Raw genomic sequence first — 25974 nt, 5'->3', positions numbered from 1 at the left:
CTGTCACCTTTAGACTGATCCTATGATATAGAAGCTTATGTAATTTCCATTTACAGTTATCCAGGGCCACATAGCTACAGGGGGAAAGCTGGGGTTTGAGCTGGGGTGTGTGTTTGGCCTTCTCCTGAAGGTGTCCTTGGCCACCAGTCTCATCAGATGGAGATGAGTCTGGCTCCTCTGTGACCTCCCACAGCCCTCATTGCTCACCTGGGGACACATTCAAATGGTTGCCCAGAGAGCCAGACTGTAACTTGAGCTTCACTAAGCTTGGGGTGACTGGATGGGTGGGCGGGTGACAGCCAGGGCAGGGACATCGGCTCAGACACTATGTGCCTGGGTGCCCCTGAGAAGCCACCTGTAATTTCAGTTCCAGTGGATTCAAGACTGTGGTCCCCAGCATGGGCAACAAGCAGACTGTGTTCACTCATGAGCAGCTGGAGGAATACCAGGTGGGTGTGGGTGGCGGATCCTGCCAGCTGGCGCAGCTTGGTCTGGGTTCCAGGTAGCCAAGAGTCTCAGCAGAGCCTCGTTTGTGACATCTGTGTGTGTTCGGAGCTACTGAAGGGGTACGTGGAGACACCACCAGAGACAGGACTGGGCCAAGCCATTTCTCTTCCACAGGACTGTACTTTCTTCACGAGGAAGGAGATCATGAGGTCAGTGGGGGAGGTGACACCCCAAAACAACCTTCTAGTCACTGCCTGGGCTTTGTGAAATCTTATTGTTGTTCTGTTTTGTTTGAGAAGGAGCCCGGGCTAGCCTCAAATTTACCTCTCAAGTGTGTGCCATTGTAGCTGGTTGCAGGTTGGTTTTTTTTTTAAATATTATTGTAGGGAGTGTTGTGCCCAGAGTATGGACCACCTCCCCACAAACCACCAAGAGACCAGATCCGATGCAAAAGCAAAGAGTCTTTTTAATTATGAGTTAATTTGGGTCCTCTGTCCATCCGACACAGTGGGTGGAGTAGGAGAGCCCCCTGAGCTGCAATGGGGCAGGGTATATATTGGGGGTAGAGCAAGGAGGTCTTCTAGTGGCAGAGTAACAGTCTCAGGACTGGCACACACCTCTGGGCTAGGGGACTCTGGGACTCTGTCTTGAGCTGATTGGTCAGCTGCGGAAAGGTGGCTATACCTGGAGGACATGGGGATGGGGCGGCACTGCCTTCCACCACCCTCTGATTGGTGCCCTACCACATGGAGGACATGGGGAGGGGGCGGCACTGCCTTCCACCACCCTCTGATTGGTGGCTATACCTGGAGGACATGGGGATGGGGCGGCACTGCCTTCCACCACCCTCTGATTGGTGGCTATACCTGGAGGACATGGGGATGGGGCGGCACTGCCTTCCACCACCCTCTGATTGGCGCCCTACCACATGGAGGACACCTGGCAGGTAAGGACGGGCAAGGCTGGGGGCTCAGCACATCCTGCCGAGTCAGGGCCTACATCTTGCTGGGTCTTTTCCGCAGCCTGTCATGGCTGTCAAAGCAGGGAGGGGTTGGGTGAGGGTCTGGGCCCTGCAGGGAGTATGATGTGAATGTGCAGATGTGTGTAACACGTGCCATGATGCATGTGTAGCGGTCAGATGACAGTTTGTGGAGTTAGTTATTTTCTACCCCCTTGGGTGCTGGGGATGGAATCCAGATGGCTCAGATGTTCTCCTCCCACCATATGGGTCTTGGGGGTGAAACTCGGGTCATCAGGCTTGGCAGCAAGTCAGCAAGTGTCTTTACCAGATGATCCATTTCATCATTTTGGTTCCCCTTGTTTTGTTTTTTGGTTTTGTTTTTTGGGGTTTTTTTTTGTTTGTTTGTTTTTGGATGGTTTCTCTTTTTTCCTTTTCAATTTTTGTTTTTATTTCAAAGCATGGTTTCTCTGTGTAACCCTGACTATCCTGAAACTTGCTCTATAGACCAGGCTGGCCTCAAACTCACCGAGATCTGCCTGCCTCTCCCGGAGTGCTGGGATCACAGTGTGCTCCATCATGCTCGGGATCTTCTGTGGTGTGAAGGGAGCCAAGCTGTAGCACCGGCAGGCTTAAAGCTTTGATGTGGATGTTGCCTCCAGGGTAGAGACGGCTGGCCGGGGAGTCTCATTCTGTCACACGGGCAGAGTTTTGTACAAAGGTAGCAAAGAGCCAAGGAAGGGGCCGAGCCTTGGGGAGGCTCACTGGCATTTAGAGGCTGGGGTTCAGGGCAGAGTTGAGTGGCGTAGAGGAGGTCCTGGTGCGGGTGGGTGGCTCCTGGGTGACTGCGTCCCTGGCTTGAGCCCAGATGAACCTCCTGTGTCGTCCTTCTGTCGGACCATTATCTGTGACTTGGAGCCATGAAACCCAAGCTGGCTGGGGTTCAGCTCTGGGGTGCTCAGGGCCGAGCCCCTCTTGTGTGGACACAGAGCATCTATTATTGATGGGCACACTTCTCACCCATCAGCCCTTTATCTGTGTGAGGACAGTTGGCACGGCCACGTTGGCCATCATGAGGCCTGGGCACGGAGGACTTCCATTTCCGGGGCACACAAGCAGAATCCTGGTGAGTCTGACATTTCGACTGGCTCCAACTTCCAGACTGTCAAACAGAAAAACTGAGACTGGGAGCAAAGAGGGACTCGCTGGATGCCACAAAGAAAGACAAACTGTGGGTCCTCGATACAGCTCAGCAAAAAAAGAGACTTGCTGCCAAGCCTGAGAACTAAGTTCAAACCCCAGGGCTCATACGGTAGGAGAGAATCCACTCCCATAAGCTGTCCTCTGACCCTGATATATGCACTGTAACATGTACATATACATATAGATACACAAATAAATACATAACTGTAAAAATATTTTCAGAGGAGAGATAAACACTCTCAGGGCATTCCCCGGAGCAGCCCATACAAGGGGATGGGGTTAGGACTGAGGCTCACCAGCTGTCCTCAGGTATGTAGTCATGAGAAAACCCGGGGACATCCTTGTCCCTCTGAGAAAGTTCTTATCAACTTGGGAACATCAGAGATGCTAAGGATGGCCTTTTTGAGGTTTATTGTGCACCTTAAGGAGGGTACACCATCACCAATGTTTTGTAGATTCTCTTTTTAAAAAATCCAACTAGAGGCCTGCCATCCCCATCCTTAGGGAGCCGAAGCAGAAAGAGTGTGATATAGCCTAGACTACATAGGGAGATAGCCTAGACTACATAGGGAGATAGCCTAGACTACATAGGGAGATAGCCTAGACTACATAGGGAGATAGCCTAGACTACATAGGGAGATAGCCTAGACTACATAGGGAGATAGCCTAGACTACATAGGGAGATAGCCTAGACTACATAGGGAGATAGCCTAGACTACATAGGGAGATAGCCTAGACTACATAGGGAGATAGCCTAGACTACATAGGAAGATAGTCTAGACTATATAAGGAGATAGCCTAGACTATATAGGGAGACTTTGTTTCAAAAACTAGCTGTTTGTGCCCTGACCCTTGGGGAAACCTGCCTCCTAGCATGGAGAGAATGAAGGAAGCCTGAGACTTGGGTGGGGGAGTCAGTAGAGGCAGGATCCTGCTGATGTAATAATCAATTGTATAGGTTCTATAGCCAGGTCCCTCAAATATTGGCTCTGGAATGATCGATCAGTCATTGGTACCTCCCTCTAGCTCCATCTTCCAAGTCAACTCCTGCTCCTACTTGTAAGCCCAACACCAATGCCTCCTCCTCCAGGAAGCCCTTCTTCCTCCTTCCCTTGTTTCTGCTTCCCCTCTCCACCGTGGCCTTGTCTGTGGGGAGGGCAATAGAGGTGCCAATCTCTGGCTCTGTGTGCTCAAGGGTCAGACTCCGGCCTGGGCTCCTGGGGACCCAGTGTCCTTCCTTGTGGAGGAACTGCAAGTGTGTAAGGGGAGGGATAAGTCCCTACTGCTTCCTGGCTCTCAGCCTTTCCTGGCTTCTCTCTCCCCACACCAGAATCTTCTATCGCTACCAGGACCTGGCTCCCCAGCTGGTACCCCTAGACTATACCACTTGTCCTGAGGTGAAGGTTCCCTACGAGCTGATTGGCAGCATGCCAGAGCTGAAGGTATGCCTGGGCCTGGGGACAGAGGTGTCTGCATCATGTTCTTGTGAAGTGGGAGCTGCTGGCACCCACAGAAAAGAAAATGGGGCTCAGAGAGACACATAGCTGCCACGAGAGAGACGAGGCCGTGGGCTGGAGTGTGGTGGCACACGGATCTCCTGCAGAGGCAAGTAGGTCTCTGTTTGAGTGTGAGGCTGGGCTGAGCTACATAGCAAGTTCCAAGTCAGTAACGCAGTGAGCTGCTACCGAAAAAGAAAAAGAAAAGAAAAGAGAGAGAGAGAGAGAGAGAGAGAGAGAGAGAGAGAAAGAAAAGAAAAAGAAAAAGAAAAAGAAAAGAAGAAAACAAAGAAAGGAAGATGAATTCAGAAAGTTGGGAAGGAGACATCTAAGGGTGCGGGAGGATAAGGCAGTGTGGGGGGATGTGTGTGGGCAGTGTGGGGGGATGTGTGTGTGTATGGGGGATGTGTGTGTGTATGGGGGATGTGTGTGTGTATGGGGGATGTGTGTGTGTATGGGGGATGTGTGTGTGTATGGGGGATGTGTGTGTGTATGGGGGATGTGTGTGGGCAGTGTGGGGGATGTGTGTGTGTATGGGGGATGTGTGTGTGTATGGGGGATGTGTGTGTGTATGGGGGATGTGTGTGGGCAGTGTGGGGGATGTGTGTGTGTATGGGGGATGTGTGTGTGTATGGGGGATGTGTGTGTGTATGGGGGATGTGTGTGGGCAGTGTGGGGGATGTGTGTGGGCAGTGTGGGGGATGTGTGTGGGCAGTGTGGGAGGATGTGTGTGTGTGAGGATGTGTGTGGGCAGTGTGTGGGGATGTGCGTGGGCAGTGTGGGGGATGTGTATGTGGGGGGCGATGTTTGTGTGTGTGAGGATGTGTGTGGAGGGGATGCAGGAGGTTATGCGGGTGTGTTCTGAGGGGAATGTATGTATGTGTGGGCAAAATGTGTGGGTATGTGTATGTGTTGATGCAGAATCCGTGTTTTGTGTGGGAAAGGGGAATGTGTTTGTGTGGTGGTGGCAGCATATGTGTGTGTGGAGTGTGTGTGTGTGTGTGTGTGTGTGTAGGGGCAGTGTGTGTGTGGGGTGATGTGTGTTGGGAATATGGGCTCGTGTGGATGGGGAGAATGTGTGTGTGTGTATGGAGAAAACCACCTGTAACCCAGCTCCATGGGATCTGACACTGTCTTGTGGTGTCACTCAGAGATGGTTGTGGCATCAATCTGGGGAAATATGAATAGACATTTACACACCCAGCTGGCAGACCAAAGCACATTATTACCAAAGCCCAATTTGGTGAACCAGTGGAGTTCTGTCTTGGTCACTGTTTGTTGCTGTGAAGGGACACCTTTACCATGGCAGCTCTTATCGGAACTTGCTTGCGGTTTCAGAGGTTTAGTCCTTTACCATGGCAGGGAACAAGGTGGTGCTGGAGAGGTTGAGATTTCTACATCTGGATCCACAGGTAGCGGGATGAAGGAGAGCCACTGGGCCTGGCTTGGGCTTTGGAAACCTCAAAGCCTGCCTTCTATGACACTCTTCCTCCAACATGGTCACACCTTCTAGTTCTTCTCAAGTAGTGCCAATCCCTGATGACTAAGCACTCAAATATATGAGCCTAAGGGGGCCATTCTTATTCTAACCATCCCAGTTCCTTACAGAAGCAAAAATGACACACAGACAGCTGCATCACCAAAGTCCACCCCAGTGCAAGTGACGTCTTTCAGAGCTGGGAACCTGGAGTGCCCTGCACAGCCTGCAGGCAGCTCAGCAGGTTTGAGAGTGTCCCCTCCAAGTGACTCAGTTGGCCTAGACCTCTTTATGGCTGAGCCTCTTTTAAGCAGTCCGGCTTGTCTGAGAGCATCTCTCAGCAGTCCTTAGAGATCTCTGCTCTTGGAGAAGAAGGGGCCAGTGAATCCGGTTAGTTTCAGGGACTTTCTGAGGCTACATTGAGTCATGTGCTTCAGGTCTTAATGAACTACCCTGCAGGGTGAAATGTTTCTCCTTCCCTTAGACCAGTGATCCCTTTGGGGGGGTCAAATGACCCTTTGACAGTGGTCCAAGACCATTGGAAAACACAGATATTTACATTATGACTCATAACAGTATCAAAATTAGTTATAAAGTAGCAACGAAAATAGTTTTATGGTTGGGGGTCACTACAACATGAGGAACTGTGTCAAGGGTCACAGCACTGGGAAGGCTGAGTGAGAACCACAGTCCTAGAGCATTTCTTCATTTCTCTTCCCTTTCTACATCTGTGCCTTAAGAAGTTTCCTTCTGCCGGGCAGTGGTGGCACATGCCTTTAATCCCAGCGCTCAGGAGGCAGAGGCAGGAGGATTTTGTGAGTTCGAGGCCAGGGATTCACAGAGAACCCCTGTCTCAAAAACAACAAAGGAACAAAGATGTTTCCCTCCAAGAGGGGATATAAGAGGGTACCTGCACTCACATGTACACACACACACACACACACACACACACACACACACACACACACTAAAATTAGATTAGAAAACTCCCCTCTGGAAAGAGGCACAAACCTCAGGAAGTATCTGATTGGTTAGTTTGAGTCACGTGTCCCTCTCTGGTCCATTATGGCTTGCAAGTGAATGTCAGGTTCTGATTGGCTCCCTTGGGTCACAAGGATCTTGTGGAACTGGGCCTGGGGTGCGCAGGTGTAGGAGCCTGGCTTCCTGTCCCAGACCCCTAGGTCCTGGGGATTGGGGCAGGGATGATACCCGTGGGGATGGGGGGCCCTGCAGAGCAGGTATTTGTCTTCTTGTCGCCAGGACAACCCTTTCCGCCAGAGGATTGCACAGGTCTTCTCTCAAGATGGGGATGGTCACATGACCTTAGAGAACTTCCTCGATATGTTCTCAGTGATGAGTGAGATGGCTCCCCGGGACCTGAAGGCCTACTACGCCTTTAAGATTTATGGTGCGTGGGGCCCTGGGGTGGGAACCAGACAGAGACCATCTAATGCTCATCCCTGACCTCCACCCTATCCTAGACCTCCTTGTACCCTATTCCAGCCACATTAGGTTCATCCTTTCTTGAATTTGTCAAATGCTTCCAGCCTCAGGACGTTTGCTTTTGCTGTGCTCTCTGCTTGTAACACCATCTACAGCCCCTTACTGGGGAGCCTATGCAGGGGCTCCACCCCTGGGCCACGCTCCCAGCATCTCACTGGGGGGGGGTGTAGGCAGAGGCTCCGCCCCGAGCCACGCCCTCAGCATCTCACTGGGGGGGGGTTGTAGGCAGGGGCTCCACCCCTGAGCCCGCCCGCAGTCCCTTACTGGGGATTCTAGGCAGGGGCTCCGCCCTGAGCCATATCCCCATCTGTCTCTGTTCAGAGTGCATATAGGTGTTCGGTATTTTCTGAATGAGGGCATGTGGAATAGCAGCACTTCCTCAGGGCCTGGCCCATAACAGGTACTCAATAGGCAAGCGAGTCAATGAAGAACAGCAGGCGCTCAGTAAATGAACCTGTAAAACTCTCCCAGGCCCCAACAGCTCACAGACTCCATAGGTGATGATCCACTCGTGCTCCTGGGCATGTCCTGGATGTCCCTGTCCCAGCCACGTCTGCTGTGAAGGTCATCAGGAGCACGTGCGGAGCTCATGCGTGGGCGCAGGTCTAAACACTTAAAACACCCTTTCACACTCTTTTAGCATGTGTGGGGGAGTTGATGAATGATAAATCACGACGACAGTGGCTGTAAAGTCAGCGAATGAATAAAAAGCAGCCATCGTGATGCCCGGTACACAGTTCGTGCTTAGTACTTGTTAGATGAATGAATGCAAAAAAAGAAAGAAAGAAAGAATTAACACATATGCCACACAGTAGGCACCTAGTAACTATTTCTTAAATGAGCAGACATGGTGCCCGACACAGTGAGGGCTAAATCAGTTCACTGAATGGATGGATAGATGAAAAGTTATCCTAACAGCTGGCAAACAGAAGGCACTCAATTAATGCTTGCTTACATAAGAGAAAATCAGTCATCATGGTGCCTGACATGTAATGAGTGTCATATAAGTAAGAGAAACAGTTGTCACAGTGGCTGGGATTGCTCTCAGTGCCTGGACGTCCTCCTGCCGCCTGCTCTCCCCAGCCCTATTGTCGGCCTCACCTCACAGACTTCAACAATGATGACTACATTTGCGCGTGGGACCTGGAGCAGACAGTGACCAGGCTCACCCGTGGGGAGCTGAGTGCTGAGGAGGTGACCCTGGTCTGTGAGAAGGTGCTGGATGAAGCAGACAGCGACCATGATGGGCGGCTGTCCCCGGAGGACTTCCAAAACATGATCCTGCGGGCACCAGACTTCCTCAGGTGCAGGTTCAGACCCAGGGATGAGAATTCCTGCTGCACCGTCTGAGACCGCAGGGAACGACCCCAGATTCTGTGGCTTCAGCCCACTTTGTCCAAGGACCATAACCAGGAGGCTGTGGGCATCTGTGGACAGAAGCAGTGTGTCTGTCACCTGCCACAGTTTTGCTGTGAACTGTCACACAACTGTCCTAGGCATCCTGGAGTAGGGTCAGAGCCCCGACTGCAGGACTGGGGAGGACATGGCTGACACGGAGCCCCGACTGCAAGGCTGGGGGGGGGGTGGTGTGCATGGCTGACACGGAGCCCCGACTGCAAGGCTGGGGGGGGTGGTGTGCATGGCTGACACGGAGCCCCGACTGCAAGGCTGGGGGGTGAGTGTGCATGGCTGACACGGAGCCCCGACTGCAAGGCTCGGGGGGGGGGGTGTGCATGGCTGACACGGAGCCCCGACTGCAAGGCTGGGGGGGGTGTGTGCATGGCTGACACGGAGCCCCGACTGCAAGGCTGGGGGGTGAGTGTACATGGCTGACACGGAGCCCCGACTGCAAGGCTCGGGGGGGGGGTGTGCATGGCTGACACGGAGCCCCGACTGCAAGGCTGGGGGGGGTGTGTGCATGGCTGACACGGAGCCCCGACTGCAGGGCTGGGGGGGGGTGAGTGTGCATGGCTGACACGGAGCCCCGACTGCAAGGCTCAGGGGGGGGTGTGTGCATGGCTGACACGGAGCCCCGACTGCAAGGCTGGGGGGGGGGTGTGCATGGCTGACACGGAGCCCCGACTGCAAGGCTGGGGGCGGGGGGTGGTGTGCATGGCTGACACGGAGCCCCGACTGCAAGGCTCAGGGGGGGGTGTGCATGGCTGACACGGAGCCCTGACTGCAAGGCTCGGGGGGGGGGGTGGTGTGCATGGCTGACACGGAGCCCCGACTGCAGGGCTGGGAAGGTGCATGGCTGACACGGAGCCCTGACTGCAGGGCTGGGGAGGTTCCCAGCACCCACATGGTGGCTCACAACTGTCTGTAACTCCAGATCCAGGGAACACGACGCTCTCTTCTGGCCTCTGCAGGCTCCTGCATTTAACATGCTGCATATACACAGACCCAGGCACACTCCACACACAAATAATAAATAAATAGATAGATGTTTTAAAAACATAACATGGAAGCCACCTGAGGGATGACCCCGATGTTGACCTCTAGCCTAAGTCCCATGGGGACTGTCTGCGATTTCTAGGGTGTCCACATCTCTGTGAATCCCTGCTTGCCCCTGGGGTCCCAGTGTCCATTGGGAACTCAGTGACATCTCTCCTTCCTCACAGCACCTTCCACATCCGCATCTGACAGCACCCGGAGGACACAGCTGATCTTTCCCCATCTCCACCCGACTCTCTGAATAAACAGGAATCAAACCTACCTCGGCATCTTTGCGTTTTTCTGTGTGGCCACACCCACTCTGGGTTACCATTTTCTTTTCTTTTTTTCTTTTTTTTTTTTTTTTGGTTTTTTTTTTTTGAGACAGGGTTTCTCTGTGGTTTTGGAGCCTGTCCTGAAACTAGCTCTTGTAGACCAGGCTGGTCTCGAACTCACAGAGATCCGCCTGCCTCTGCCTCCCAAGTGCTGGGATTAAAGGCGTGCGCCACCACCGCCCGGCTGGGTTACCATTTTCCAATCATAAAACAGATTGGCCTTCTTGAGCAACTGCACCTATGTGCACACACCCACCCACACATACACATTTAAAAACAAAAACAGTTATAGCTGGCTGGTGGTGGTACACTCAGGAGGCAGATCTCTGTGGTTCAAGGCCAACCTGGTCTACGTAGTGAGTTCCAGGACAGCCAGGGCTACCAGAGAGACCTTATTTCAAACAAAACAAAATAATAAAAATGAAAATAGGACAGGATTGGTGGGGCACAACTTTAATATTATCACCCAGGAGGCGTAGCAGGCAGATCTCTGTCAGTCCTGGCACAACCAGGAATACATGAGATCCTGTCTCAATTAACAACAATAGCAATTGTGATAACTAAAAGCCCAAGTCCTCCTTGTCTCTTTTCTGCATGCTCCCCCTGAGAAAGGACTGCTGTCTTCTCCATCTCCCAAATGAAGACCAGAGAGGTCTACGTTCATCACAGTTCACACAGCCCTTCAGAGGCCACTGCCAGTCCCTGCGCTGTACAGGTGCCTTTGGGTGGGGGGCATGCATGTGCACGTGTGTTCTCATACAAGTGGGCTGTTGCCCCTCAGAGGCTGTCCAAGGTGGCTTTAATTTTTTTATAATATTATTAGTGTGGAAGAGACACACGTGTGCCACAGCGTGTGCGGAGGTCAGAGGGCAGCTTGCGGGAGTCTGATGTCTCCTTTCACCGTGGGTCTGATCTCTCCTTCCACTGCGGGTCCCACAGCTCAAGCTCAGATCCTCAGGCTTAGCAGCCTTACCTGAGTCATCTCACCTGCTCAGATGTTTTTAACACTGGTCTGGAATTTCCTAAGTAAGCTAACGTGGCTGAGTGTGGAATGTGGAGCCCACGGATACAGAGGGCTAACCCATGATCAGAGAGGTTGGGATACAGGCCTGGCATGTGTTTTGCCCACAAAGTCACTGTGGTATTTTTAAGGTTATGCTTACTACATATATGTGTCAAAATGTGTGTGTATCAACACATGTATATGGAGGTTGGAGGACAACTTTCAGAGTTGGGTCTCACCTTCCATCACGTGAGTACCAGAGACCTGCAAGTGCCTTTACCCCCTTACCACTGGGCCGTCTCACCCGAGTCCCTAAAGTGGTAATTCTATTATTATTAGGATAATCAGGTCCTTCGGCTGTCAACTGCAGAATTCAGCCCCATAACCTCTTTCTTTAGCACAGTTCCCTGGTTGGGAGGACAGCGGTAGGGACTACCAAGACAGAGGGGATGTGTCAGTACCCAGGGGCGAAAGGCGGTGGTGGGAGGTATTCCTCAGGTAGCCAGTCCTGGGCTTCTGGCAAGTCTACAGGCTCTGATTTGGTGGCCTGGACTGACAAAGCCCTCACCAGCTTTTCACGCCAGGTCTTGACCCCTGAGACCATCTCCCTCCAGCTGGCAGGTCTGGAGGCTGTGGAGGTGGCTGCACCGGCACCGGCACCTGCGGAGTGGTGGGCACTGTCCCAGCTGGATGCTCGAGTCATAGCTCTTTGATGCTGTGCCACAGGCCTGGCGTCCCCCAGCAGGTTTGTGGCGGACAGGTGCGAAGTGAGCCGCTGTTTCACCCTCTGGCTGGTCTCTGGCAGTGTCCTCAGGTTCTTCCATAGTTTCTGTTTCGCCTCCCCAAAAAGTGCTTTTGGGGAGCTGGGGGCTGATGCGAGCTTTCCATCAGTTGCGGTGGAAGGTTTCCTTTCCAGAGCCTGGAACAGGAAAAGTGGAACAGAGAAGGGGAAGCCTGGGGCCCGGCTGATCAAAAAAGCTCCATGCAGCCAGCCCCTCTACCTCGTCCCAGGGCGCTGGAGCTCCCAAGCCCGATCCCTGCCCCATCCTGCCTATCTCTGTGTGTGGCTTCACCACCGCTCCCAAGGTTTGGTAAATTTTCTCAAGAGTTACAGCTGGGCTGGAGGCGTGGCTCAGTGAATTTATCCAACTTGCTTCTGGGGATCGCTTCTATTGTCAGCATCTGCCCCACCCTTCTCCATTTCGGAGGGGATGTAGAAGACAGGATTATTAAGACCCCCGAGGTCCCTAGCCACAGTGGTCCATGTATTGCCTTCTGTCACTCTGTTCTGCAGACACTCTGAGCCCCAGGACTTTGCACATGTCTCCCCACTCTGGGAACACCCTCCCTGCATCTCTGTGTCTGGCTGCTCATCCTTCTCATATTCCAGCTCCCGGAGACCTCCTCCAGGATGTCTTCTCTGAATTGCACAAACATGTCTGAACATCAGTTTGCTTCATCCCCGCCCCCATTGTCAGAACTTCCCCACCAGGCAGGAAGCCTGAAGTACAACAAGGCTTCAACCTAAAGGCCCCACTAGCTTCAAGGAGCTACAGTACATGTATCCATAATTTTCTGGGTTTTTGAGACAGGGTTTCTCCATATAACAGCCCTGGCAGTCTCAGAACTCACTTTGTAGACCAGGTTGGCCTTGAACTCAGAAATATGCCTGCCTTTGCTTCCCAGAGTGCTGGGATTAGAGGCGTGCCCCACCACCACCCAGTTCATGTATCCATAATGTATTCATTCGTTTACACTGAAGATTCATTAGCCTAGCTCCTTTAGATGGTGAGGGCTGGTCGGTCCTGGGGGGACACACCTTTAATTCTAACACTCAGGAGGCAGAGGCAGAAGGAGTTCAGGCCAGCCAGGGCTACAAAGAAAGACCTTGTCTTAGCAGAAACAAACAAAAAATATGCCAGGTCCTCTTGGAGGGGTGGAGACAGCAATGCAGAATGAGCCACCTGGACTGCAAGGTTTGATGGGAGAAATAGACAGGAAACACACCTAGAATAAACAAAAACCTATCAAGTTGGAAACTGTTCTCTGCACCGACTACACAGGGTGATATGTGTGTGGAAACTCTAGATCCTGGCAAGTGTGCAATGGCTCTGTGGAGGTACTGGAGGAGAACAGCACAAAAGGTTCTCAGGGTGGCTAGTGTGTCTGAATGCACGTGGAAGCTGAGGGCCAGGACCTGGAGTTGCAGGGCTCTTGGTTGCTTCTGACTGGGCGAGGATGGAACCCCCATGAGCTGTGGAGTCTAATCTCCGAGTCTGGGAATCACCGGGAAATGTTTTTCTTTAATCACACAGCTACAGAGGAGGGCATTTTCTGGAAAGAGTCTGCTCTAACATCTTTTCTCTGCCAGTCCCCAACCCAGGGCCTGCCTACCTCCTCGGGTGGGCAGGAAGCAGGCCTCTGGCCTTCCGTGGGGCCACCAGCTTGGCTTTCAGCGCCCTGAGCCAGGGCACTCGAGTACAGGAAGAGATTTTCGTAGTCGACGTTTGCTGGATCCTCCTGAAAGGTACGGAAGAGATATAGGGCTCAGACCCAACAACAGGAAAGGCTGGGGTGGGGAGAACCCTCCGTGGGGGCCTCTTAAACCGACCTCAGAACCTAGGCCACGCCCACTGAGTCTCAGTGGAAGAGCCCTGCCCACAGTGTATAGGCCAAACATCATACTCAGATGAAAGAACCCAGCTCATGAGTCTCAGATGATAGAAAGAGCTCCAATTACAGCAGACATTAGGACACGCCCATCAGCCGTTAAAGGAAAGAGCCCCTCCCACAGCAGGTTTAGGCCACACTCATAATTCATAAACTGAAAGAGCCCAGTGCACATCCGGTAAGCCACGCCCACCAGCCTCAGAGGAAAGCCATTCCTGCAGAGGAACCCCTGTGAATTCCATGCAGGAGGTCTCTGGCACTCCCTGGCAGGCAGCTGGGGTCCCCTCACCCCTACCTGGCCACAGGCTTGGGTCAGCAGCTCCCCATACGGCCAAATAGGTTTCTGCTGGTGGAATGAGACCAGGGCGTCCAGAGAGGCATGGGTCGTATGGTCCCCAGCAAGGATGAAAGTCCCGTCGTCTGAGAGCTTTACCATGAAGTGACGGCAGCAGGTCTGAGCTCTGTGGAGACACTGCTGGAGTTGGGATTGCAGACACTGTGCCCTGGTTTCGCCAGTTACCACACAGGACTTCTAAGGCCCACCTCAAGAGTTCTTGGTTGGATGAAATAAGGGATACAATATAATTGTGATGCTTGTCCATCCTCGCTGCACTGGTAAGACTGAGGGCCAGAGGATGGAGGCTTGGAGGCCAGCCTGTCTCAACCAAATAGTAGTAGCAAATTATAGCAATCTTCTCATTGTAACACTATTTCATGTAGTCCAGGCTACACTGAAACTTACTGTGTAGCCAAGGATGACCTTGAATTCCAGAGTCTCCTGTTTCAGCTTCCCCGTGCTAGGCTAACAGATGTGCACCCCATACTACATAGCAAGTTCGAGGCCAGCCTGGCTATGAAACCCTCTCCCAAATAGAGAGAGAGAGAGAGACAGAGACAGAGAGACAGAGAGAGAGACAGAGAGACAGAGAAAGAGAGAGAGACAGAGAGAGAGACAGAGAGACAGAGAAAGAGAGAGAGACAGAGAGAGAGACAGAGAGAGAGACAGAGAGAGAGACAGAGAGAGACAGAGAGAGACAGAGAGAGAGACAGAGAGAGAGAGACAGAGAGAGAGACAGAGACAGAGAGAGAGACAGAGAGAGAGACAGAGAGAGAGAGACAGAGAGAGAGACAGAGACAGAGAGAGAGACAGAGAGAGAGACAGAGACAGAGACAGAGAGAGAGACAGAGAGAGAGACAGAGACAGAGAGAGAGACAGAGAGAGAGACAGAGAGAGACAGAGAGAGAGAGACAGAGAGAGAGACAGAGAGACAGAGAAAGAGACAGAGAAAGAGAGAGAGACAGAGAGAGAGACAGAGAGACAGAGAAAGAGAGAGAGACAGAGAGAGAGACAGAGACAGAGAGAGAGACAGAGAGAGAGACAGAGAGAGAGACAGAGAGAGAGACAGAGACAGAGAGAGAGATTCCCTTGAGTGCTTCAAGTTGCCCAAATCAGGCTTTGAGACCCACGAGCTCTTGGCACTGGCCTTCCTGACTCAGATTCATGTCACTCACTTGAAGGTGAAAGTTGGAAGGAGGCGAGGGCCACCCTCAGATTCCTGCCTATCCCACCCTCAGACACAGGTCTCAGGTCCTCCCCAGTGTTCCACGACTCCTGGATATAGCCGGCCTGCATACCGGGCAGAGCCCTCAGGCCTGTGGTGCCTTTGGCCTAACGTCCGCCATGGCCTTACTTGTAGGAAAGGGTGTAGCCCACGTGGCTGTGACTGACTCGGATAAGAAAGGTTCCCGGTGGTTGACACTCCAGCAGGTTCTCAGCAGCTCTGGAAAGGCACACAGAAAGACTGGCTGATACAGAGACAGCAAGCATGGGGGATGGCTTAGCAACCTGGGGTTCCATTTGGCTCTGGTTATGCACGGGGCACTCTTACAGTACTGCACTTGGCAGCCTAGCTCTCTGACCTGTCTGTCCTGTGCCTGCATCTGCACCCCCACCCCTCTGAGCAATGCACACAGCAACCTTGGACTCCCATGTGCACCACAGTACCTGTACATCTCTCACTTAAGAATGGGATAAGTTTCCCACCCTATAAACAATCACATTTAGTTTCTATTCAATGTATTCCCAGGCTATGTAGAAGGAAGAATTGAAGGGCTGATCCGAGATTGACCAGATGGTTCTGACAAGCCTGCCGGCCCGAATTCAATCCCTGGGACTCACATGGAAGGAGAGAACTGATTTTCACAAGCTGCCCTCTGACCACCACACACATAGTAAAAAATAAAAGATAATAAAAATGTAAATATCTTATTACTGAAAAAGAAAAGTTCTCCTTTAATCCCAGCACTCGGGAGGCAGGTGGATCTCTGTAAGTTCGAGACCAGCCTGGTCTACAAGAGCTAGTTCCAGGACAGGTTCCAAAGCCACAGAGAAACCCTGTCTCGAAAAACAAAACAAAAAAAAAGAAGAAGAAGAAAAAGAAGAAGAAGAAGAAGAAGAAGAAGAAGAAGAAGAAGAAGAAGAAGAAGAAGAAGAAGAAGAAGAAGAAGAAGAAGAAGAAAAGAAAGAACAGTTCTGACCCAGCCTCAACTGGTCTAATGTGCATGTGTGTTCACGCAAACCGTATCCTTCCAGGTCTTTTTGGGAGAATCCTTGTTTCCCATCTTACACCTGTGTGGGAAGGCATGTGCTGTGAGATCCAACCTGTGAGTCAGAAGGGAACCACTCACTCAGCAATCTGATGCCTTCTCTTGGACCCAGCACCCGGGAGGCAGATGCAGGTGGATCCCTGAGAGTTAGAGGCCAGTCTATTTCCAGGGACAGCTAGGGCAGGCAAATGTGCTCAGACACATTCAGAAACCAGAGGACAGTCCTCAGAGTTGGTTTTCTCCTTTTGCCTTGTGGGTCCCAGGAACTGAAGCTGCATTGTCAAGTAATGTAACACTTCTAACCTGCACTATTGCTTTGCTCCCAATTCCACAATTTCGCTGCTTTTGCAAATTCCTGTGAGCCCCTACTATAAGAAGCCAAGAACCTGGAAACACCAGGCCCTGTCCCAGTAACACCAGGAAGGCCCTGGAGCTTGCAGGCCTGCACTTTCAAGTAGCTGAGGATGACCTTGAACTCGTGACCCCTCACCCCCCACCTTCTGAGTACTGGGTTGATGGTGTGCCTGGTTTATGCACAGTGGCTTTGTGTACACCAGGCAAGCACTCTCCCAACTACTCAACTAAGCGACACACACTTTAGCAATCGAGCCGTAGCCACAGCTTCTGAATAAACAATGTCCAGTCTTTTTTGGTGGTTTGAAGTGCTGGGCTTTGGACAGTGTCACTTGGAGGCTTCTGATGCTGACCCTTAAGTAGATCTCCTCCTAGCTTCCACTCTTGCCTGCCTGCAATCCTCTGAGGTCACACACAGTATCCACAGTGTCACTTGGAGGCTTCTGATGCTGACCCTTAAGTAGATCTCCTCCTAGCTTCCACTCTTGCCTGCCTGCAATCCTCTGAGGTCACACACAGTATCCACAGTGTCACTTGGAGGCTTCTGATGCTGACCCTTAAGTAGATCTCCTCCTAGCTTCCACTCTTGCCTGCCTGCAATCCTCTGAGGTCACACACAGTATCCACAGTGTCACTTGGAGGCTTCTGATGCTGACCCTTAAGTAGATCTCCTCCTAGCTTCCACTCTTGCCTGCCTGCAATCCTCTGAGGTCACACACAGTATCCACAGCAGAGGCTATGGTCTGCCTATGCACTGAGTCTAGAGTCCAGCTGGGCTATGCATCTGCGCATCTGCCGTGGGACTCAGGCAGGGGTCTAACCTTACCTGCTCCTCAGCTTCCCGTGGCCCGGAGCGAGTGTGAGAATGATGTGAACAGGGGCCTTGCCCCAAAATGTCCACTGTGGTTAGGGGTGATGGACCTTGAAGCAGGATAAAGCAGGATGGGGTTATCATTATGTCCTTACTGTCGCGTGATGGTGCCGTGGAACCACTCTGGGATCCCACCTTGGGCCAGCTGGTCTGCCTGGGTGTGCACAAACCAGTCCAGCCGAGGGGGCAGTGGCGGGGGCAGCTTCCAGACTTCTGCTTCTGCCATGGCATCCAAAGAAGGGTCACCTGGAGGGAGGAGATAGAGGTGGGTGCCTCTTGGCTCTAACATTGCACACGCTGGTACCTGGTTTACTGGGAGCCGTCCTGGTGGCCAGAGCAAGGCGGTTCCTGCAGACACACTGTTGTGTCACAGGCTGTTGCTAGGTGGCGAGTGGCTGTGAAGGAGGGTCAGGTGTCTTCCTCTACTGCCCCACACCATGGTTTTGTTTATTGATTGTGTGTGTGTTCATGGGCCGCAGTATATATGTAGGGAAGTCCAGACGATTTCTGGGAGTCGGCTGTCTCCTTCCACCATGTGGTTCCCTGACTGAAATTCAGGTCTTCAGGCCTGGCAGCAAGCACCCTTTCATCCTGAACCATCCCCAGCTAAACCAAGATTTTGTTGTTGTTCTTGTGTTTTTAGACAGGGCTCTCTGCGTAGCCCTGGCTGTCCTGGAACTCGCTCTGTAGACCAGGCTCTTGCCAAATGCACAGAGATCCACTGCCTCTGCCTCCTGAGTGCACCACTGCCTGACCAAACTGACATATTTTTAAAAGTTTTTTTTATGTCTCTCTCTCTCTCTCTCTCTCTCTCTCTCTCTCTCTCTCTCTCTCTCTCTCTCTCTCTGTGTGTGTGTGTGTGTGTACATGAGCAGGCGCCTTTGGTTCCTAGAAGGCACCAGATCTCCTGGAGCTGGAATTGTGGGTGGCTGTGAGCTGCTCCATGTGGGTGCTGAGCACTGAACTGGATTCTTTAAGAGCAGCGAGTGGCTGAGACATCTCTTCATACCTCACCTTAGATTCTGAGAAGGGTCTGTCACTAAAGCTGGGGCTGGTCACAGAATTCCAGGGTCCTCCAATCCCCATTCCCAGACCCCCACCCGTGCGGGACCTTTGTTCTGCTCTGTTGTCTCCATGCCTGCTGGAAGGCAAATCTGAACTCAGGCCTTTATGCTTTATGCTCACAACAGAAGCATTTTACAGACTAAGTGGGCTCTTGGTTTAGTGTGTGAGAAAGGGTAGCCTGAACCTCATCACGTAGCCAAGGATGGCCTTGAACTTCTAACCCTCCTGCGTTTACCTCCTTAGGTGACAGCTCTTCCTGTACACTGTTAATTCATACTCGTGTTGGCTGATTTACATTCAGGGTACCACAGGGCTTTGTAGGCTGGTGACATAAAGGACGTGGTAAATACATGTAAAACAGTATTGAGTATTAAGCTGAAGGAAAACTAGCAAAAACCTCTTCCCCAGGGCTTCTCTATCACTCGTCATTCAGGCCCTAGACCTGAGCTGTGCATCCCCACCTCCAGTCCCGGAAGATGGGTTGATCCCACGAGGAGAGGTCTGTTGACATAGGGTGGCGGTGCAGCCTAAAGGTACTCAGAAGAAAGTGATTAACTGAATTGATTAGTGAACACTTGATAACCAAGCTGCATACTATCTCTGTTCCCATTTCCTGTCCCTCTCTCAGCAGGGTTCCACGGAGGTGAACCGTTTCTTCCAGGCTGGGGTCTCCCCAGGATGAGGCCTGGGGTCACAGACATCAAAGCATGTGGAATTAGAGGCAGATAGATTATCTGGGTTCAAATTCTTCCTTGCATAGCTGCTGTGTAAAGTCACAAACTTAACTGCTTGGGGCCTTAACATCTGTCGTTAAGTGATATTTTCGGAAGGGCTGGGACAGAATGCTATATAGTCAGTACAATACATAGATGGCTTACACACCTGTGTGTATGGAAAAGTGAGAGGCAGCCTTCCTTCTTCCTCCCTCCCTCCCTTCCTCCTTCCCTCCCTCCCTCCCTTCTTCTTCTTCCCTCCCTCCCTCTCTTACTCCCTTCCTTCCTTCCTTCCTTCCTTCCTTCCTTCCTTCCTTCCTTCCTTCCTTCCTTCCCTCCTTTTTTTGAGACAGAGTTATGTAGCCCAGGCTGACCTTAGTGTAGCTGAGGATAATCCTGAACTCCCGGTCCTCTCACCTACCCCTCTCAAGTCCTGGGCGACAGCCTGCTCGACCAAGCCCAGTTTACACTTTGCCAGGACTCCAGGTATTGCTATATATCCATAATCCCCACACTTGGGAGGCTGAGGCAGGACTGCTATGAGCTCAGAGCTACCCAGGACTACCCTGGATTAAAAACAGAAGGCCAGATGTGGTGGCAAACATCCATCATCTCAGTACTTACAAGGTGGAGACAGGAGGATTAGGAGCTTCTAGGCCACTCTTGAAAGTAATAATAGTGGAGCTGAAATTCTCCTATTACCTGGCTTTTATTTATTTTATTGCTTATTTGTTTTTAAAATGTTTTTATTTATGTGTATGTATGTGCTTCTCTGTGTATAGATATAAATGTTTATTAGCCCCGTGTGTGCAGGTACCACTGGAGGCAGAACATGGCACTGGGTACCTGGAGATGGATTTACAGGTGGTCGTGAGCCTCCCCATGTAGGTGCTGGGAACTGAACTCGGCTCTTCTGCAGGTGCACTCTTAACTGTTGACCCTTCTCGCCAGTGTTATTCTGATATTTAAAAAATTTTAGTGTGTATGTGGGAGTGTCCATGTGCGGGCACACGCATGTGCAGATAGATGTGTGTAGGCCTGCAGTTGACATCAGGTGTCTTCTTCATTCTCTCTCCCCCTTATGTATCTAAGCAGAGTCTCTGAATGAGCCGGCAGCTTCTGGGAGTCTGACTAGCCAGCTACCCTAGGGATCTCCTGCCTCCACCTCCCACATGCCGGGATGACAGGTGGCCCTCACCTGCCAGGCCAGCCTTTCGTGGGTGCTAGGGATCTGAACTCAGATCCTCGTGACCTCTGCCAAATGCTTTATCGACGGAGCCATCTTGTCAGCCCTTCCCTTTTTTCTTTCATTATTCGCCCTGCTTCACAGGCCCAGACACCTGCCACGGTGCTCCAGTTTTCACACTGTTCATGGCCCCAGGGGTGCAGCAAGCAACCCATCCAGGCTGTGTAAGTACACACTGACAAAAACCACCCACCAACACATCTCCCAGAATGAATCCCGTCATGAATGGACTCTACTTCTTTCTTAGTATAAAATATAGCTGAACCCAGTCACAAGCTGGGACAGAATTCTCTCTTTATTTCAGAACACTTCTACACATCTTTAAGACCCAATGTGAACGTCTCCTCCTCCAGCCAGCCTTCCTTCTCCCTCCCCTCCCCAGGAGTTTCCCCTTTGTTTCTTCCTCTGCTGGCTCAGGCTGGACCCCACGGAGCTGGAGGACTTTCTCTGCCTCATCCTCGTTACTTTCTTAGGACACAGGGCCAGTGGGTCGTTGGTTTCTCTGAAACAGGTCTCACTGCATAGCTGAAGCTAGCCTCAAACTCATGATCTAGCCTGCCTCAGCCATCAGCATGCTGGAATGGCAGGTGTGGATAACCATGACAGAGCTTGCAACGGTTCCCTCCTCTGGTAAGCCCTTCCCGCATCTCCCAGCCCCACCTCACCCAGTGCTGGAGCCCCAGAGGTTCTGCAGCTGGGGAATGTTGGGATGCAGGGATGCCAGGATTCTGGATGCTGGGTTCAGGATGCAGGATACTTACTGACCTTGGAGAGCCCGGGCTGTGTTCCGCAGGACTCTTGAGCTGCCGCTAGAGCCCAAGTTTCGCTTCAGGGTCTGCACGTCAGAGGGGCAGGGCGGCAGCCCCAGCCAGTTCCTGTTTCCTCCAGCAGGTGAACCAAGCTCCCGGCTTGTGTCTGTAGCTGAAGCTGATACTGGCTGATACTGGCTCCTGCCACGCCTTTGTTCAGCTCCTTGGAACCCCCAAGACAGTTGCAGCCCCCTTTGAAACAGTCTCATGTACCGCAGGTTAGCCTGGAACTTTCTATGTAGTTGAGAATGACCTTGAACTAATGATCCTCCTGCCTCCACTACTCACTGCTGGCAGTGGAATCCAGAACTTAGTTTGCTAGGCAAGCACTCTGCTAACCGAGCTGCGTTTCCCGCCCTTATTGCAGTCCCAAAGATCAGGAAAGGGGCCAGTAGGGACTGCTTGGTGGGTATGGGGTGCAGGAACAGTGTGTAAACAGGGATCAGCATGTGCCAAAGCCCTGAGGCTGGACAGAGACATTGAAGGACAGACTCTTACTCTCACACAGCTCTATCCTGGCTTCCTTTGCAAACACACCTGAAATGACTTTCTATGACCACGGCCTTCTAGGCCAATGTGAAAGCCTGACGGCTCAGGTTTATAGTCCCAGCATTCAGAAACCCGAGGCAGGAGGATTTGGGGTTCCAGGCTAGCCTGGGCTACAAAGGGAGACTGAAACTCAAAATCCAAACAAAACCAAAGTACAAAAACAAAACCAGAGTATCCATCTATTTTATTTTGTTTGATTTTCTAAGACTGGGTCTCCTGGAGCCCTACCTGGCCTGGAACCCACTATATAGCTGAGGCTGGTGCAAAGCTCTGCTCTTCTTGCCTACACCTCTGGAGGCTGGCATCGCAGGTATTACTATATTTTCTATATTTTCTGTGGTAGTGGAGTGGGACCCTGGGCTCCATTCACAATAATCAAGTACCCTGCCGACCGAGCACAGGTCCAGTCTATGCCTGAATCCTTTTCTGACTTTAAAATGAACTGAAACATTGTGTGTGTGTGTGTGTGTGTGTGTGTGTGTGTGTGTGTGTGTGTGTGATCCTGTGCATACCCCGGGTCCTGTGCCTAACAGGCAAAGCTGACAGGGTTGTGCGCTGCCTGCCCCACCCTCTCTCGACTCTACACCAAGGGGCAAAGCTGCTTTCTTCTCTCTAGGGAGATACTTTCTAAGATGGAGCTGGGAGCCTTTCTGAACCCCTGCTCTTCCCAGGTGGTGTAGGCTTGGGAGTCTTTGGGTTGACAAAGGCCCAACAGAGAAGGAAACCAGCACTGGTCCCATGATGGAGCCACTCAAGCAATGGGCCCAGGGGCTCAGCTGAGTCAGCTCATTGGGGTGTTACTGTAGCTTAATTCGGTGCCTTTTGGCTTGGCTTCGGGTGAGATGGGCTCCGATTTCACTGGCTGGGCCAGCCTCTCTGATCCTCCTCATGCCTGCTTGCTCTGGGGTGGTCCCCAGCCTCCATGGTGAAGAAGAGAGGGTTCAGAAGGCACTAGACCAGCATAGTGTCACCTGGACAATCAGGACTTTGGGGTTCTTGTGTACATGGGGCTCAGTCTCAGAGAACAAGAGCTGTTTCAGCTTGGCTCTTGGACTGCGGTCTTCCACAAGATAACATCTTCCTGTCAGCAGTCAAAGCAGAATTCCCCCACCCGCCGTGTCTGTGGTTCACAACGGAACACACTTCCCAAAGGAAGGAGAGGGCAGTGACGGCCACTAAGGCAGTATGAAGAGGGATGTCTGATGGAAGGTAACGGGGGACCCTGAGGTCCCTCTCCCTCGGTGTCTGCTTCTTTTGTTGACCTCATAGGGTGAACTGGAGTGGACAATCCTCTGGGTAGGTAGTTGCTGCCAAACTCCATCAGCTTAGACCACAGACTCAGAGGACGGGGGCAGGTAGGGAAGGGGCAGGGTGGCCATTCTATACTTCTCTCTGCCTGGGGCATCTGCTTCTACTCTTGCTTTTGTTCATTCATTTGTGCATTTCACAAACACTGGCTGGGCTCGAGTTCTGTGCAAGTACCATACTGGATGTTAAGGTTGAAATGGAAGAAATGATGGTGTATCTGTCACTTTGAGAGGCTGAGGCAGGAGGAAGGCTAGATCTGGGCCAGTCTGGACTGTACCCTATCTCAGGGGGTGTGCAAGGGTAAGATGGCTCAGGGGTAGAATCCAAGGGTAAGATGGCTCAGGGGTAGAATCCAAGGGTAAGATGGCTCAGGGGTAGAATCCAAGGGTAAGATGGCTCAGGGGTAGAATCCAAGGGTAAGATGGCTCAGGGGTAGAATCCAAGGGTAAGATGGCTCAGGGGGTAGATGCTCTTGTTGCCAAGCATGATGACCAGAATTTGATCCCCAGGAATCATGGAGTGACTCCTCCTACGAGCTGTCCTCTGAACACACAAACACACAGAAAAAAAAATAAATTTTTAAGTTTGGAAAATAAAAGGTTCTACTACCACATTGGGCTTGAACTGTGAGCCTAGGAACCTTGGAAGGCACACATAAAACATGGCACCACACACTGCAATGAGGGAGGTCCTGCCCAGGCTATAAAGTATATAAATTAATAACTGGCTGCTGCTGGGTATGATGGCCATGGCTTGAATGGCAGCCCTTGGAAAGCAGAGACAAGTAGATCTCAGTTAGACAAGGCCAGCTAGGACCACATGAGACCCTATCTCAACAAGACACCAGAAGCTGTGTGTCATTACAACTGGCATACAGCCAGAGAAGGCAAATCCACAGAGAGATGACATGCTGCCAGGGGCAACTCACCAAGGGGGACAACAGGAAGTAGCGCCTGCTCACGGGGACTGTGTGATAAAGCATACTCTAAACTTGACTTTGGGGAAGATACTTTAGTCTATAATTGTGTTAAAAACCTGCCCAAGAGCTGGAGAGACAGTCCTTGCTTGAGTACCAGGATTTGGTAACTCTGGCTCCAAGGGATTCATTCGATGCATATTCTGGCATCCATGGGCACCAAGCATGAATGTGGTGCACAGACATACATACAGGAAAACACTCAAAACAGAAAAAGAAAAAAGCCTTCCCTAGCCCTGTAAATAGCCCGCCCTGGCCTCACATCCCTTTCCTTCCCCTCCGAAGGTCTCTATTGCTGAGGAAGACCTGCTTGGCTCCCATGCTCTGTTCCTTAATCCCCCTTTTAGCTTGGCTCTTTCTGTTGTCATTACCTTCCTGTTACACTGAAAAACATCTCCCTGCTACTATTTCCTGTAGACTTGAACCCTGTTCTGTGAATGCTGGTATGGAACCCAGACTGCACGTGCTTGGCAGGACCAGATGTGTGGAGTCCCTTCTGAGGGATGTCAACAGGATGCTTTTCTCTTTCGTGTTTATGGGTGTTTGGCCAGCCACGTGTCTGTGTCCTCTGGAACTGGAGTTAGGGATGGTGTGTGGTGGAAATAGAACCAGGGTCCTCTGCAAGCACAAGTGATCTTAATCCCTGGCAAATCCCTTCAGCCCTGTAGGAAGGATCTTAGTGTGCCTTTGTAGCCATTGCTCAGCTGACCCTGCAGCCTCCACCCCACCCCACTTTCCCAGCTCTCCCTACTGTCCTGAGGTGGGAGCTGGGATTCCTCCAAGGCACACATGGTAAGGGAGTGATGAGCCGGCAGCTTCCCCTTACCCACAATTAAGGGCTCAGAACAAAGCCAGAAAGGTTTGGTGAAGATTGCTAGTCATCCCAGCACCCAGAGGCTACAACAGGAGGCCTGCTTTGAGCTGCAGGGCAGCCTGGGCTTCATACTGATCCTTGCCCCCAAACCACAAACCCTTATCTGGGTGGCTCAGAGTGGTGCTAGCCACCTGCACACGTGCTTGGTCTGTGCTCTAGCACACGCGTGCTTGGTCTGTGCTCTAGCACACACGTGCTCGCTGGGAGGAGTCCTGCTGTCGCCGCATGGGGTCTCCATGATTGCCCCAATCCTGGGTGCAGAGTCTGACCTTCCTTCGCGAGTTAGCAGTCTAACTGCTAAAAACTTCTTGTGCGTTTTTTTTGAAGGTGTCAGATCCCCTGGAAGAACAGCCAGTGCTCTTAACTGCTGAGTCATCTCTCCAGCACTGCAGGCAGATCTCCATGAGTTCGAGACTAGTCTGATCTACAAAGTGACAGCCAGGGCTGTTACACAGAGAAACTGTCTCAAAAAAACAAAACAAAACGAACGAACAAACAAACAAAAAACCAACAAAGAAAAGAAGAAAAAGAAAAAAGAAATTTATTGCTGGGCAGTGGCGATGCTTGCCTTTAATCCCAGCACTTAGGGAGGCAGAGGCAGGTGGATATCTCTGAGTTTGGTCAGCCAGAGATACACAGAAAAACCCTGCTTTGAAAAACCACAAAAAAAAAAAAAAAAAAAGAGGTGACCTTTTAAAGGGCAAGGTCTTCGGAGAGTGTGGCAGAGTGCACCAGGTGGGAAGCCCACAGTGAGAGCCAGAGGGGAGGATGTCTATGAGCGGTTGAAGAACAGTATTTGCTAGACAAGACAGGCTGCAAGTAACTCCCAGCTGCTGTAGCTGCACTCACAAGGCTGTCACGGGACCACACCAGCAAAACCACACCAACCAAAATGCTAGCGCGGATGGGGGAGCAGCGGCTCATGAGGTCCCACCCCTAGCTGAGGAGCCACTGGCAAGGGTCCCTGGGGAGAGCTGCCAAGTGCTCAGCTGCTGAGCCTCTCTGCAGACCCTAGGCCACTTTTACTAAAAGGCATCCATTAAATCTGCCACCTGGTAGGTGCTGGGTGAGCAGAAC

At 51.8% G+C, this 25974-nt stretch overlaps 2 protein-coding genes across 3 annotated transcripts; one reads left to right on the top strand and one right to left on the bottom strand.

Moving 5' to 3' along the window:
* Positions 1-398: 398 nt before the first annotated feature.
* Positions 399-9796, top strand: Cib3 (calcium and integrin binding family member 3). The gene is made up of 5 exons (XM_075984368.1): positions 399-502; positions 3939-4050; positions 6842-6989; positions 8193-8388; positions 9706-9796. The coding sequence occupies exons 1-5, from the start codon at positions 399-401 to the stop codon at positions 9725-9727; spliced, it is 582 nt and encodes a 193-aa protein (XP_075840483.1). The 3' UTR covers positions 9728-9796.
* A 300-nt stretch (positions 9797-10096) lies between these two features.
* On the bottom strand, positions 10097-21340 carry Hsh2d (hematopoietic SH2 domain containing). Of its 2 annotated transcripts, none has more exons than XM_075986966.1 (6): positions 21143-21340; positions 17453-17603; positions 15217-15306; positions 13821-13986; positions 13250-13375; positions 10097-11774 (listed from the first exon to the last, which is right to left on the bottom strand). In XM_075986966.1, exons 2-6 carry the CDS (start codon positions 17581-17583, stop codon positions 11310-11312), a joined length of 978 nt encoding a protein of 325 aa, XP_075843081.1. In that variant the 5' UTR covers positions 17584-17603; positions 21143-21340; the 3' UTR covers positions 10097-11309. The 2 variants fall into 2 exon arrangements, with proteins under 2 accessions (XP_075843081.1, XP_075843080.1); XM_075986965.1 differs by having other exon boundaries at positions 10098-11774; positions 21147-21339.
* Positions 21341-25974: the final 4634 nt, after the last annotated feature.

The sequence above is a fragment of the Microtus pennsylvanicus genome, chromosome 9 (genome assembly GCF_037038515.1).
Source record: "Microtus pennsylvanicus isolate mMicPen1 chromosome 9, mMicPen1.hap1, whole genome shotgun sequence".
Classification (NCBI taxonomy): domain Eukaryota; kingdom Metazoa; phylum Chordata; class Mammalia; order Rodentia; family Cricetidae; genus Microtus; species Microtus pennsylvanicus.
Note: the sequence above shows the minus strand (reverse complement) of the source record. Positions and strands in the feature narration are given on the sequence as shown.